The 15722-nt window shown below is 40.4% G+C and overlaps 1 protein-coding gene across 6 annotated transcripts in view; it reads left to right on the top strand.

Moving 5' to 3' along the window:
• The window catches only part of KDM4C (lysine demethylase 4C), a 420715-nt gene that overhangs the window by 365856 nt on the left and 39137 nt on the right, over positions 1-15722 (top strand). For all 6 annotated transcript variants that reach the window (XM_045021569.1, XM_045021570.1, XM_045021571.1 and 3 more), the window contains one exon: positions 5847-6032. In XM_045021569.1, the coding sequence (XP_044877504.1) occupies positions 5847-6032 (186 nt within the window). The remainder of the gene's footprint in view (positions 1-5846; positions 6033-15722) is intronic.

The raw sequence follows: 15722 nt of genomic DNA, 5'->3' as shown, positions 1-15722 counted from the left end.
CCCCATAGCCATTCTTTTAAATCCATTCTCTCTCTGCATTTGGAGTCTATTGTTATTAAATAACTGTTCTGTGATTATGAAATCCATTTACCTCAGAACACTTTTTATTTGGAGGGCAAAGAGCAGCATCTACAAAATCTCAGTGAAATATCAGTGTATTATTCTGTCCTATATTCTTAATCTACAGTTATATAAACAATTTTATTCTTCTCTATTTGGTATTGCATCTGGATCTGTGATTAAGATTGATCCTCAGCCGCTTTTTCCCATACTTTTTACTTTGTAAAAATATCTAGCAAACATTAAATCGTAATGATATTCTTCAGGGGTATCTAAGAAACTGAATGTGCTTTACCAGATAAGAACAGCCCTAGTTTACCCTTACGGGAATATCAGGATAGTGAATTACTATAGCTATCAAATGAATGTTGAGTAAGCATGAATCTAGCAAACCTTGAGACTATCCCTTGAACCCACTAGTTTCAAAAGGTGGGAAAGATCAGATCTGTAAAAATCATCCATCTCAAGGAGAATTTTGAAAACCCTCCACAGCGAGGGCAAGATTGTTGGTTGCCCTGTATGCCCATGCAGAGAAATATGGGGATGTAAGGCATTCCCCTACTCCCTTACACTGGCTACCTACCCTCTACACGATGTGCCAGCCTGAAGCAGCCGAGCCAGCACAGAGGAGGCAGTAATCTGTGCCGGGTGTGGGGCTGGAATAGACTACTTCCCCGCTAGTGTTAGGTGGAACAAGAGACTAAGTTGTGATCAGGGCCGGATTTACACCTTACACACCCCGAGGCACAACATCTTCAGTGCCCCCCCCTGCCTGCAGCTGACCTTCATGTTTTCTGTGTTTAAAAAAAGGAAGAAAGAAACTTTTTTACTCACTTTTAGCTTTTTAGATGCTCCTAGGCACATGCTTACTGTGCCTAATTGGAAATCTGGCCGTGATTGTGACTCAGAGTCTGAGAGAATCTTTGCACGAAAAATACTACTAGGCTTTGAAGGATTCGCTGGGGGGGTGGGGAAATGTCGATTACACTGTACACACACAATCCAACACAAATTTTTCTTCCATCAATGATCTAAATTGACAAAATAAGCAAAATAAGGAAAATGCTGCTTGAAAACTTATTAGAGTTAGATTTAACGATATTTACTTCGTATATTTTGACATATGATGCTAACAATTTGTGTTTTAATGATAATAAAGCTTTAACTTTTTGAATCTCAGTGCCTACTGACATTAAGTGATTATTGTCTGACCTCCCCCTCATCTCCCCCCTCCCATGATTTCCTACAACCATGAAAATTTAGTTAGATAAAAATGCTTAAAATAAACATCAATATTATCTGTCAAAATTATATATATCATCATTGGTTACACTCAGGTTGGTTAACGTTACACTCAGGTATTAGGTTTCTGCACACACATATGGGGGAAGCCCAGGCCGTGGGAGTATGCATCTTGGGCCTTGTCCTGTGGGATGCCAAGGGTATTCTGCAGCATGCAAGATAAGGCCCATTTTGTGTAATGAACCTATTTTACAGAAAATCTCACCCTCAAAGAGTAAGTAAGCAATCTCAGTCTTTGCATTCTCATGATCCACCTCTTTCTTCCTTGCAGTTTGGGTTTCCTTTCTCTTTTTTTCTCTGCCCATCATCCTTGTTTTTTTTCTCTGAAAGAATTTCTTTTTTAAACTCTATTTTCTTATAATTCTTTTGAAATATAGAGTAATAGCAAAATACACACTCTATGTAATGAACATAAGTGGGAAAGGTTACTTACAGGAAAGAAAAAAAACACACTGCAGCCACCATCCACGAAAGCCCAGAGTTTATAAGTGCTTATAAGGAATAAATTATCAGGAAGAGTTGGGGGGAGGAAGCAATTACCAACAGGTGTCACAGAGCATTGTTCAGTTTATAACTAACATCTAATATGTACCAGTTCACTATTAACTTCTTGAACAAGGATCCAAATCACTAAGGGGAGAAAATTATCATTTTCTCTACTTTTTTTGTTAGCTAAATATGGAGTATTAAATAGCTTTTAGGCCTACATTTTTAAAACTGCATGCGCATATTCTCCTGTCCAGAGCTGTGGACACGCTGTCTGGTACACATGTATAAATCAGGGATTTGTTCATGACCATGCCTTTTCACTTGCGCTACCTCAACTTGTATTTGTGCCTTTTTCAAAATGTATGCTTTAGTGTGTGTCTGTCATCTTGAGGCTGAGCAATATCAGAATTATCCAAAAGTTACTACAAAATAAAGGACAGAGCATCTTCAAAATCATAAGAAATTTATCTTATTGTGTTATATATCAGCCTTAGTACCTTTCAATTATGCCTTCTGAGGGAGATCTCATCCTTAGACTAATAATTGGTTTTGTGTGCCGTAGGTTCAGAAAAAAAAATAGATCTTCTCTCCCTGAATATACAGTAACTCTCCTTTCTCTTCCTAATCTTATCCATGATTCCTTTTCGTACCTGAACGAAAAATAATAATGTACCACCAGAGATAAGTGTTCCTTGGAGTTAATTGGTATAATACATGCCTTCTCTGGATTCAGCAGTAAAGTGGACACACCTTATTGTTAGGAATACAATATGATTTTTTTTCAATTTGTTCATATAATTCTAAATCTGCACCACCCACTTACTTCGGGCCAGATTCTTGTCTCAGTTACGCTAGTGTAAATCCAGAGTAACTTCACTTAAATTAGTAGTTACTAAGATTTACACTAGTATAACTGAGATCAGAATATGCTCCTTAATACTTTGCAAGTTAATTTTCTTAAAGCCTTCCCCTTACTCGCAATGATCAAGCATAGCATATACACTGTATTTTCCAGCATTTTTTAATGATTAAGGGAAGAGTTTTTTTAATAAAGCTTCTGAAATTGTTCCTGGAACTCTCGTATGAACAGGCTTTTTTTGCCAGATTTCTAGTATTCTCTAGTTTGAGCTAAGTAAATAATACTGTGAGAAAAAGCCGTGTGTGTGTGCAGTATTTCAGTGTGTCCACATTAGTATATTATGGGATTGAAAAGAGGGGAAGAGGTGAACCTCAATGAATTTTTAAACCTAAAAAATAGTTTGGGTAAAGTTCTTATTTTAATCTGTATTGATCTGGCCATCTCAGATATCTCAGCCTCTACACCCTGCTTTTAGATCTCTTCTGACCTTATCATTTGGCTCTTACCAGGTCCCAAGGTCTCTGTTTTCCGAAGCACATTTCCAAATCCTCCTGAACTTGTGTCACAGTTCTCCCATGTCTTTCATTTCATGTTTCTCAGCTCTTCCACTTCTTGAAACCGAGAGAGTCTGGCAAATCATGTGACTCATGTTATGTAGAATAGCTCATTTTAATTCAACTTTTTTTTGATGCATGAGCCAATTAATTATAACACTATGTACTTCCTGTATTAATTTTTTTTCCTTTGTTTTGCATAGGACATATTTATAAGTTGTTGTACAAACATATACAATAGTTCAGCTTATAATTTCTTAGTGTCTTGGTTCTTGTAAGCTTCCTAAAATGCTGACTATAGAACAATTTGATGTGGATGTTCTAGCTGGGGCAGGTAGCGCTGCCTATACTGACAGTTGCCCAACACTTCGAATTATAAGACCCTTTGTTTAATGAGTTAGAACTTCACCAAATTTTAACCATTTGGGCAAAAATGCCAGATTTCTCAATTGAGTTGCTGCTGCTTTTTTTTAAGTTTCAGCAATAATGGTGTAGCCATTTCAGAGAAGAAGAAGAGTGAAAATACATTGGTTTGCTCATGTTTAAAACATTCGTGCAACCACTCTGTTGAAAAGCTCTAGCCACTTCCATGATTACTAGCAAGGATTTGATATTTTTCAGGGTGACCTCCCTGTGTCAGGTATGTGCCTTTTGCCATCCCCGTGAAAATCTGCCCACATTTGGCCAAGTTATAGGCCTCTGAAAAATTCCACTTCCCACATTCTCAGTAAAGGCTTAGTAGAGTTTGGCAGCCAAATTCTCTGGAGCATTTGCCATCCTCTCACAGTTTCCTACATGCCAACCAGACTGTGGATGCATCATATTCACAGAACAACTGAGCATGCTCCATTTCATATCTGCCAGGGCCTGAACAGGACTTTCCCTGCAATTGCTCCTCAAAGCTGGGTGTTGCTTAGATACTGGGCACCAGAAATGAGGGCAGGGAAACAGTCTCTCCTTTGCTCTCACAGCACCCCTTGTTGGTGCCCAGAGGGGCAGGAGCAGAGCGATGGGCTAGAAAGGCAGGAGCTGATGGTGGGAGAAGATAGGAGCAAGGGGCAAGGACAGGGGTAGCATAGGAGCAAGGGGGCATGGGCAAAAGCTAGAGACTGGGCAGGAGCAGGAGTTGATTTTAGAGGGAGGCAGGTGCCAGAGAGGATAACAGTGGGGACGAAGGGATAAGGGCAGTGACTTGGGAGGGAAATATAAGAGCAGAAAGGGACATAGAGAGGCTCGAGGCACAGGGGGCAGAAGGCTCAGAAATCATTATAACATAGTCCCCTACTGAACATGAATCCCACCCCCTGCTGCTGACCCGGTGGGGAGTCAGTACGATTACATAGGATGAAATTTTTTGTTTTTCAATTTTTAAGTTTTTTAAAGTTTGGGAAATTACATTAAAAGGGGGTCTAATGAACTAAATAAGCGACTGGGAGGTAGAAAGTCTTGAGTGCTGATCCCATTATTATGCGGGCATGGGAAAGTCATTTAACCATTCTGTCTCTCTTTCCCTCTCCATTTAATGTGAATAATAATACTTGCCTTGAAGGGGTAGTTAAATGTTTGTAAAGCATTTTGAAATCTTTGGATGAAAGGCTTATAAGACTAATGCATTGATTTTACAGTGTTTTACTCCGGTGAGGCACTGAACATTGTGGGTTCACTTCCTTAGTCTGCTCATGCTTTGTATTCTAACTTTACTTTTGAGGATGACTTGGCCGAACACATTCACCACTCTGGCAGCCTTTGCTGTGACAGTTACATAAGTTCAAGGCAATCCTATCATACAGTGTTGAGTTGGTGAAGTTCACTGATGACACTTCAGTGAGGTGCTTTGTAAAAACTGTTGGTAAATTTAGAGCAATGAAAGGAATCAGTACTACTTCAACACCATATAGTCAGATTGTGGAATTCACTACTGCCAAGGCCATTGGGTAAAATAGTGTGGGTGGATTTTAAAATACTATGACCATCAATAACATATTTCTTGTTTTATAAGCTATGATGAGGGTAAGCAGGAAAGAACTATATCCCCATGTACAGTATTACACAATTGGCAATACATAGTAATGGAGTATTTCTCCGTCTGACATATTGGTTATTGGCTATTTCTGGCAGTAGGATACCAGATTTCATGGAAAAATTGTTTTATCCAGCGAGGCAGAGTCTGTCTCTCTCATTTCTCCCATCCCCCAATGCCTATTTTGAACACACAGGAACATAACAGAATGCACGTATTTTAGTTTTATTGTTGTCACACATAATGATTATTTTTGAAGAATTCTATTAGCAATTTGCTCACTTTGGGAGAAAGGGTTGATTTGTAGGGCAGTGCATGGGATTTAGAATCAAAATGATTAATAATGATCAACTACATATCAGATTCCCCACTATGGCACCAAAACCATTAACTCTTTGTGTGTCCATAAAGACAGACAAAAGTGCTGACTTAGAGTTACAGCATATTACAAGGTTTATTTGTAATTCAGAAAAGCTTAGCTGTAAAATGTCGTCAATAAAACATGGAAATTAGCTAAGTTACGGTAATTTAGTTGACATTCTGTTCTGTTTTGTTCATACAGAAATGTATCTTCTGCAGACAGAGAATGAAGAAATTTTCCGGTGCCTGCATACAGTGTTCTTATGGGCGTTGTCCAGCTTCCTTCCATGTTACCTGTGCCCATGCTGCAGGGGTGCTGATGGAGCCTGATGACTGGCCTTATGTTGTCTACATCACATGTTTCAGACACAAGATCAATCAAAATGTGGTAAGGAATTTCGTTTCTTTCTTTCTTTCTTTCTTTCTTTCTTTCTTTCTTTCTTTCTTTCTTTCTTTCTTTCTTTCTTTCTTTCTTTCTTTCTTTCTTTCTTTCTTTCTTTCTTTCAACAAATAATAAAATATGCTGTGGATAGTCTTTGCATTTTAAAAGTGTAGTTAAGGCAGGCATTTACTTAGCTGTCTAGGGAAAATGAAGAAAGTGGGTTATGTTTAAAAGATTGCTCCATCTATATTCTTTTCATATGCAGCAGGTCATTATATTTTGACAGTTTCTCCTTATGTCTGGAGCTTGGAGAGATGTTCATACTCAAACAGTGGTTGATAGGCCTGACATACTTTTCCAATAGGACCATTACAGTATGTATGGATTCACCACCACAATAAATCAATGCAGTCTCCTTTTTTTAATGTTCAGGATATTACAAATACTTGCATTTATTACAAAAACCCAGATTAAATATTATGAATATCCAGTATAAAAATATTGCACATATAACATACTTATTCAGCATTCCCAATAAAACTTTGCAAATGTCCTTTCAAAATTTCAGTACTGACGGACAATAGTTATACAAAGTTTGAGTAAAACTCCATATTCTTTGTTACAGTGCCAGACGTTCCCTTCAACGCTGAGAAAGAGCCTTTAATGTTAGCTGTGACGTACACTCCATTCACAATATTGTCATTCTGTCTTGTAGATCTTAATGCATTTTGTTCCACTTTATTTCTGTCACTTCTAGTGGGATATGCTTAACCATTCTGTATTTTTTAAATTATATTTGAATTATTCCTTAACATTCTTAATAGAATCTTTGGATGGAAAATACCTATTTGATCATTTAATCCAGTGGTTTTCAAACTTTTCATGTTGGTGACCCCTCAGTCAAAGTCAAATTTTTTGCAGCCCTCCCTACTTACATTTACTATGATACATAGATTTGTAATGATAAATCTATATAACCTGTTTATTTTGCGTTTTGAGAAATTGACCGAGAATACTTGACCTCAAAGCGGAAGGGTGTGCAGGAAGTTGAAGAGCAAGATTTTGTTTGCTTTAGATTGCAATAACATTTTCAACACCACACAACCCTGGGTCCACAGGAGAATTAATCCGGCCCTGCTTGGGATAGATTGCAATTGAATGGCCCTCCAGTTTTTGCCCTGGCTGAGGTCTCCTTGTATTGGCAGCTTCAGTTGTTTGGTGCTTTTATACTTATTTTTTCTAAGCTAATCCTTGTTGCTCCTTACTCATATTTTGTTTTTTTCTTAACTCCATCTGATTTGTCTGTGCCTTTCTGTTACTGGGGCATCCAGAGTAAACAGCCACACTAACAAAGCACATCATTCTCATATGCCTTTTTCCCCTCTGTATTGTAAGCCTGTCAGGGCAGGGATAATCTTTTTTTATATAATTGTACAGCCCCCAGCACAATGAGCCCCCGTCCTGACTTGGGTCTTTTCCCTGCTTCCATAATATAAATATTTATTAATAAGGCTAATAATAATAATGCCTGTAAATTGTTAGTAAAGTAAGGTGGAACATGTAGCATTCACATTTTCTGTCTGTCTGTCTAATATGCACAGCACAGACTACAGTATATTACATCTGCAATTTATCAGTATACTTTATTGACATACGTTTAAACTGGGCGCTGTAAACAATTATTAAATGATAATTATTTTGTGCTCTAGAAGCCAAAACAAATGTTAGTCTGATACAACACTATTATGATAAAATGGACTCCCACAAAAATCCTTAATTTTTTCCCCAGTGATTTTCTTGATCTATATTTGGTGTTATTAAAGGAAAAATAAAAAAGACATTGAAAAACAGCATCTTGCACATTCACTTGTGATGAGTATGGGATGCATGGTCAGACTGGCTTGGATAAAAATAAAAATCAATCCAGCCTCTCCCAAAACTCCGAGCCAACAATATACCTTTACAGGAGGAGTTTGGCTTATTTTTTGTGGCCAGAACCAAAAAACACCAGGGAAAGATAGGCTATTCTTGTGTGTGCTTTATTGGACAAAATCTTGGAAATATCAGAAATACTATGAGAGCCTTTCTTTCTGTACTTTTAATATGATTTTGAGACAAAGGAGGTTGACATATGTTTGTGTATGCTTTGGTTTAATGCCCTACCTCAGGGATCGGCAACCTTTCAGAAGTGCTGTGCCGAATCTTCATTTATTCACTCTAATTTAAGGTTTCACATGCCAGTAATACATTTTAATGTTTTTAGAAGGTCTCTTTCTATAAGTCTATAATATAAAATTAAACTATTATTGTATGTAAAGTAAATAAGGCTTTTAAAATGTTTAAGAAGCTTCATTTAAAATTAAATTAAAATGCAGAGTGCCCTGGACTGGTGGCCAGGACCCCAGGCAGTGTGAATGCCACTGAAAATCAGCTTGCGTGCTGCCTTCTGCACCCGTGCCATAGGTTGCCTACCTCTGCCCTACCTTTTGGATAATTAATCTAATCAAATCTCCAAACTTTCAGAAGTTTGTTCACCATTAATTTTCTTATTAGACTTTTATCCTTTCTATTAGCTATCCTTTCATGCGGAGATTACACTGCCTTTTGCCATTTGGCACAACAGCACTTCTCTGTTTGTAATGAACCTTTCTTGTTTGTCCATCACTTTAACTTACATTGTATTGCTTGAAGCAAAATAATTAAACAATGAGCACTGACTTTTTAAACTCGTTTTTCAATTTTAAAGAGAATAGACTAGAGATTAAAAAAATAGAATATGTCAGAAAGAGGAAATCTGTACAGATATACAGATATTCAGCTATTCAATAAACCACACATATGGCAAGATACCACTATCCCTGCTCATGGAGAAAGCAAAACAATAATTAGCTGGTGTTATCTTAATAAAGTTGTCCCAAAATGCATTATGAGAGTTATTTGTTATTACCTAAGTCAAAGTTGAAAGAAAAATAAGAGTTCATTTTTTATTTAGGTTGGGGGAAGGTGTGTGAAAATTATCTAACATACAATTTATATATTACAATACTAATGTGTAATTTTAAGCTATGTAAATCAGGGAGATTGCTTGACCAAAAGCCTATTCCCTCCTACACACACACACACACACACACACACTCTCTCTCTCTTTCTCTCTCTCTCTCTCTCTCTTACTTTACTGCATAATTTTAATATATCCCTTAACCTGAGTTATCGAGTCTCCACCCACTGCAATGCTGAAATTTTGTTTTGAGTCTGAATTATTTAGCAATGTAGTCTCCAACAAATTATGTCCAGATTATTTATCACAGTAGTCTCATAAACCTTTCTGACCTGGGGTCACAGTCTTTCTGAATCGTCATGGTTATTTCTTCCTAGGTTACAGTTTTAATATCAACTGTTGGCAAATTTGGCTTGTATTTTATGCTAAATAGAGATGGAGAAGGTAGGTGGGGAAGTAATACCAGTACCTATATAGTGTTTCAAAATGTAGTAAAAATAAATTGCATTGGACTTTTAAATGTTGTGCTGCATTTTCAAAATCTTTTGCTTTTTGGGCCAAATTTTCAAATATGAGCGCTAATACTGTGCCTGCCAAAATATCTGGATGCTCCCTTTAGGTGTGCAAGCAGCTATTTCATCATGTAGACTGGGTAATTGCATGCCTAAAGGCACACATATCTATGCTGTCACCCATTCTGCACCCACAAATACTGGTTTGCTTGCAGTAAAGTAAATTTTGTGTGCAAAATTGGTTGTTTCATATTTTTTCATAGAAACAATGTATTATTTTGCATATGTAAATTTGAAAATACTGTTGCATGGGCAGTTCTCATCTCGGCTGTGAAAGTTTAGATGACTGAACAATTTACTTAGTAATCTTTTATATTATTTATGTGCATATATAAAAGGAGAAAAGCCTCAACTGACTCATTTTTCCTGTTAAGATTCTTTTAGGAATTTGGATTAGAATAAAGACCCTTATAAGGATCAGCAGGCAATATTTTTGAGGGACAAACTGGAAAATAGTAGCTATTCCTTTTTGGACCCTCAGAGATTAATATGTTTTAAATAAAGATAACCAACCTTTTTGGATTACTTTAAGACCGTAGTTCTCAGCCAGAGATACGTGTACTCCTGGGGGTAGGCAGCGGTCTCAACTCAATTCATCCAGATACTCAATTCATCCAGATCAGTATTTCTCAGCCTAGAGGTTGTGACCCTCGGGGAGGTGTCACAGGATGGGCTTAGCGGGGTTGCAAGTGCAGGGTTGACATTAGGGATGGCAAGCATGGCAACTGCCCGGGGCCCTGCACCACAGGGAACACAGTGAAGCTAAGTTACATGCTTCAGCTCTGGGTGGTGGGGCTCAGACTTCAGCCCCACTGCCTGGAACTCTGGCTTCAGATAAGGCTCACAAGTGAAAAACAGGCTCAAATATCACACTGAAATGTAAATATAATATTTATATTCCAATCAATTTATTTTATAATTACATGGTAAAAATGAGAAAGTTGGCAATTTTTCAGTAACAGTGTGGTGTGACACTTTTGTATTTTTATGCCTGATTTTGTAAACAAGTAGTTTTTAAGTGAGGTGAAAACTGGGGTACGCAAGACAAATCAGACTCTTGAAAGGGGCACATTAGTTTCAGACAACAGAATCCTATAGCTCATGCTCTAAGGAGAGCTAGTCATTGTGGCTAGATCTCCATACCTTGCATAACTAAAGATCCCCTTGAAATCAATGACTGTTAACTGGGCTTGGAATGCAGAATCAGGCCATAAAAATGTAGAGGCGGGGAAGGGAAGTTTAGTATACAGCTGCAGGAGTGAACCATATGTGAATTTTTATGTTATAATTTCTCCTGGTCCTTTTGTGGATGTGCAAGAATAGAAGAAAGGGGATAGGGAGCCTCATGTATGTATATGGTTGCCCAGAAAAAAACCTTTATGTACATACTTTACACACACTGTTGTGGGTTTAAGATTGCTCTGTACTATAACATACCTAATCCAAAACCACAAAAGCAAGGAAATGAAAAACATCTAATAGTACATACCCTCTACTCCTCCAACCAGAGACAGGCACCTGACCACTAGAACAACCACCAGACACCTCAGACGACACACCACAACTTTCCTGCCCTTATAAGGATACTAGTAGACCTAAGCAGAAATTTTTCATTCAAATTTTCTTTTTTAATGATAAATGGCTTTTTTGTCAAAATGGAAATTTCTGTGGGAAATGTTGATTTTTATAAAATTAGGGGAGTGGTAAATAGAAAAACTGGTTCTGTTGTTTTCAGCAACAAAAAATTAAAAATTTCACCCATTTGAGCAACAGTTTTTAGTAAATCCAAAAGATTTTTACCTGATTGGCTGAAATGTTTCGATTTTTGATGGAAAATGTTGCAGTTTTTAGCAAAAACTTGTGGTTTTCAGTTACCAAAACCCATAACATTTTGTTTTTCAATGTTTGGATGAAAAACTTAAAAAATGTTATAGGAAAACTTTGGCAAAATGATATTTTTGTTTTTGTCAAAAAATGTTGTGGGGAAGAACATTTGCCTACCAGTTGTAGAAGTCAGTCTTCTAGCACCTCTTCACCCAAATTCCACACCACTGCAAACAGACCAGACTTTTTCTGCTATCTGTTCTGCAAAATCACATATGATCCTGCACTGGCTGACCATCTTCATGAAAAACAGGATCTTCAACATTAGCATCTGTTGCTGTCATGAAAACCAGGAGCTCCTGAGCTGGCTGGCCAGTGTCATGAAGAATAGGGTTCTCAGACCAGTAGCTGTTCCTATGCTGAAGATACTGTTCTTCATGAAACAGTCTCAAAGAGCTCTTAGTGTTTCACAAACAAGCAGCTACTACTTGTAGAAGATCTTAGTCATCCAAACTTTTGTTCTCCATTAGCTAAGTGCCGCCCTTAAGGATTCAGCAAAGAATCCTGTGGCACCTTATAGACCAGGGGTCTCAAACATGCGGCCCGCGGAGCTCTTCCCTGCGGCCCGCGGAGCTCCCCAGGGCCGCCCAGAGGGGGGGGGCAAAGGGGGCAATTTGCCCCGGGCTCCGCAGGGGCCCCCAAGAGAAAAGCGGAGGCTCCCGCCTCCGCCCCTCTCCTGGAGCCTCAGCGCATAGAGCGCCGAGTCTCCGTCCGAGCGCCTGATCCCCGCCCCGATCCGAGCCGCGTGGGGAGGGGGCGGGGCTGGGAGCTCTGGGCTGAGCGCTGCGCTCGGCGTGGAGCTCACAGCCCCGCCCCCTCACCACGCGGCTCGGATCGGGGCGGGGCTCAGGCGCTTGGACGGAGACGCGCTCGGGTAAGGAGGGGGGGGGAAGCGGGAGCCACCGGGGCCGGGCCGGGGCCTGGGTGGGAAGCGGGACCCGCCGGGGCCGGGGCCGGGCCGTGGGGGGGGGAAGGGAAGTGAGACCCGCCGGGCCGGGGGTGGGGAAGGGAAGCGAGACCCGCCGGGGCCGGGCCGGGCCGGGGGGTGGGGGAGGGAAGCGGGGCCGGGCCGGGCCGGGGGGGGGGGAAGGGAAGCGAGACCCGCCGGGCCGGGCCGGGGGGTGGGGGAGGGAAGCGAGACCCGCCGGGGCCGGGCCGGGCCGGGGGGTGAGGGAGGGAAGCGAGACCCGCCGGGCCGGGGGTGGGGAAGGGAAGCGGGACCGGCCGGGGCCGGGGTGGGAAGCGGGACCGGCCGGGGTGGGGAAAAGAGGGACCCGCCGCTGCCGAAGCGCAGCCCGGTCTTCGGCGGTGGGGGGCCCCTTCTGTTCCGGGACCCGCCGCCTAAGTGCCCCGCCGCCAAGCCACCAAACAGCTGTTGGTGGCGCTTAGCACTTTCCAGGAGGGAGGGGGGGAGAAGCGGGGAGCTGCGCGCTTAGGGGAGGAGGTGGAGAAGAGACAGGGCAGGGGCGGGGCCTCATGGAAGGGGTGGATTGGGGGTGGGGCCAGGGGCAGCAAGGGGGCGTGTCAGTGATGCGGCCCTCGGGCCAATGCACTAGTCCTCATGCGGCCCTCGGGGTCATTTGAGTTTGAGACCCCTGTTATAGACTAACAGATGTTTTTGCAGCATGAGCTTTCGTGGGTGAATACCCACTTCTTCGGATGCAAGCTACTTGCATCCGAAGAAGTGGGTATTCACCCACGAAAGCTCATGCTGCAAAAACATCTGTTAGTCTATAAGGTGCCACAGGATTCTTTGCTGCTTCTACAGAACCAGACTAACACGGCTACCCCTCTGATCCTTAAGGATTCGTTTATGACAAAGAACTGTAACATTTTTTAATTATTTTTGTTAATTAACAAAATAAATACATAACTCCAGAGAGCCCACCAAACTCTCCTTATCTCCTAGGGTTTCAGCTAGGAGAACCCAAAATATCAGGAGATAGACACTGAGCTTTTTTTAGGTGAGAGATGCAATTTTTAATTGATTAGAACTTTAAAATTAACTGATTTTTTCAAACTCCCCAGAAAATTCAGGTTTTGCTCAGCCATTACGTGCTAAAATTTACAGCATATACACTGTATTTTTCCTATAAAACGAACAAGTTGAACTCCCGCTTGCAGTGCAAAACAGAATACAAACTTAGTAACAGCTCCACCATAACTGATCCTCTATTCTGTGATGCTCCTGCATCACAAATGTAATGGAGAGCTCCTGTAACAGGAGAGCTGGGGATTTTCTTTATGTAGAAGAATCCCTGGTTGACAAAAAGCCAATGTAGCCAACTCTGTGCTGCCTGCGCCTGGCCCCCTGGCCCTCTGGTGATCGAGGGGCATGCCTTGGGGGAGACACAGAGACCAAAGGGAAAAAATCCTGACCAGGCATACTGTTCAGATATCGCTTTCACATTAGGACTATAGTTCTAGGGGTAAAATTGGCATGGTGGAATAAAACTTAGGTTTCCATATCAAACCAAATACATCTTAGAGCTTTGATGATCCTCTACTATAAATATGATCTGGAACTTTTTAGACCAAATGTTTCTTGGCTAGTTGTCAAGTTGTCCTGCAGTGACTGAAGGGTGTGGGTACGAACCTCAGGGCAAACTGTTAGGAAACAGGGCACAAACCCCAAATTGTTGTGAGTTCTATATGTAGATTTCACCTATCAATTATCAAGTGTAAACTCATCAGAAACTATAACAGCCTTACCATGAAATTACAGACAGTCCCTTGGGTACTCCTATCTGTCTTGCCTCTCAGGTAAGCCCACCTTACACTGAAGATCACAGGAATATTCAGATTACTCTGGCACAAGGACCAGTCACTTACCCCAGGTCAATTGCATCTTAGATTTCACATGAAAGACAACACTATACACAAATGAGTTTCAATCTTAAATTTCAAAAAGTAACAGAAGCTTCTATGATAAGCAAGTTCAATATGTCCTCAGGACTAACTCAGCCTAAGCACTGGGGATCTTTTGTTTATGCTTAGTAATCCTTGGTCCTCAGAGTCCAAGCAGCATAAAGATACAGTTCCTCCTTGTTAGGGCTTTTTATTCCTTCCCCACTTCTGTTTAGAGTTGCAAACTCAGCTGATGGAAGGAACTCACTTGCATGTTTTCTCTTCATGGTGGGGGAGAAAGCAATCAACAAAGTCTTTTGCCCTCTGATGTTCCACAATACTTCATCTTGTGTTTCTGTGCCTTTTATGTCGGGCAGGACATAACACCTGTTGGAGACTAGTATTTCACACTAGCTAATGCTTCTCTCCTGTCTGGTGATTTACACAGTTACAGAGACTTATAGTGCAAGTGCTCAAATAATACCTTACAATATGAGATACAGATGTTATAAGTGATATTAATCCAAGTAGCAATTTACAAGTGTTCAATAAAGCATAAACACTAAGCATATTTTTATAACTCTAATGATTTTACCAGTACTAACACACAGGTGAACCAGACTGATTCCAGCTATGTGTTTTCAGTATCCAAGACATGAGGACCTTGGCATAAGATGGCATCTGGTTTGCTAGCAATACACCAGTCACACAAATAAAGAGCAAGGACTCCTACCATAATGTTTCCCATTTTTTCAAATTTACATATGGCAGACCAAGATGGCTTTGTGTGTGTGTGTTAGATTTTCTCTGTTTCTACTGCTATCTTAGTTCATCCTTGGCTTGGGTTATGTTGAAGAAAAATCACACTTTCTGAATCACAATTTGCACCATAATCTGAAAGATACCACAGCTGTTTCTTTAATCTGATAGAGCCCCTTGCATAACAACTGTCCTTTCTGATCAAAAATGACATTCTTAACATCAATAAGTTCTTAGGCTTTTCTGACAGGAAATGTTCTCTGGGACAGGCAATCAATTATACAGTGTGCTTGTCAATATGTTTTTCTGCAAAATAAATCAAGAATCCTACCAAAATAGCATACTGAAAGCCAAACTCCATCCCCTTGAGCTGGGATGCAGTAGGGTTTTCTATGGTTTGAATTTTTTGTTCATTTATTTGGTTTTCTGCCAAGAGGTAGGGGGATTGAGTTGTGGAGTTTATTTTGTGAACTTTTTACCAGTAACCAATCTGCATATTCTTAATAACAAAAAAATCTTGTTTTTTTGTTTTGTGAAGCTCAACCTTCATACTTGTAATACATTTTGTACTTTTAATACATTTACTTCCTGGTGGATTTATATATCCACCAGAAACTTCTGCTCCACTCACATGGG

This window comes from Mauremys mutica, chromosome 6 (genome assembly GCF_020497125.1).
Source record: "Mauremys mutica isolate MM-2020 ecotype Southern chromosome 6, ASM2049712v1, whole genome shotgun sequence".
Taxonomy (NCBI): Eukaryota; Metazoa; Chordata; order Testudines; family Geoemydidae; genus Mauremys; species Mauremys mutica.
This window is presented reverse-complemented; position numbering and strand designations above follow the sequence as displayed.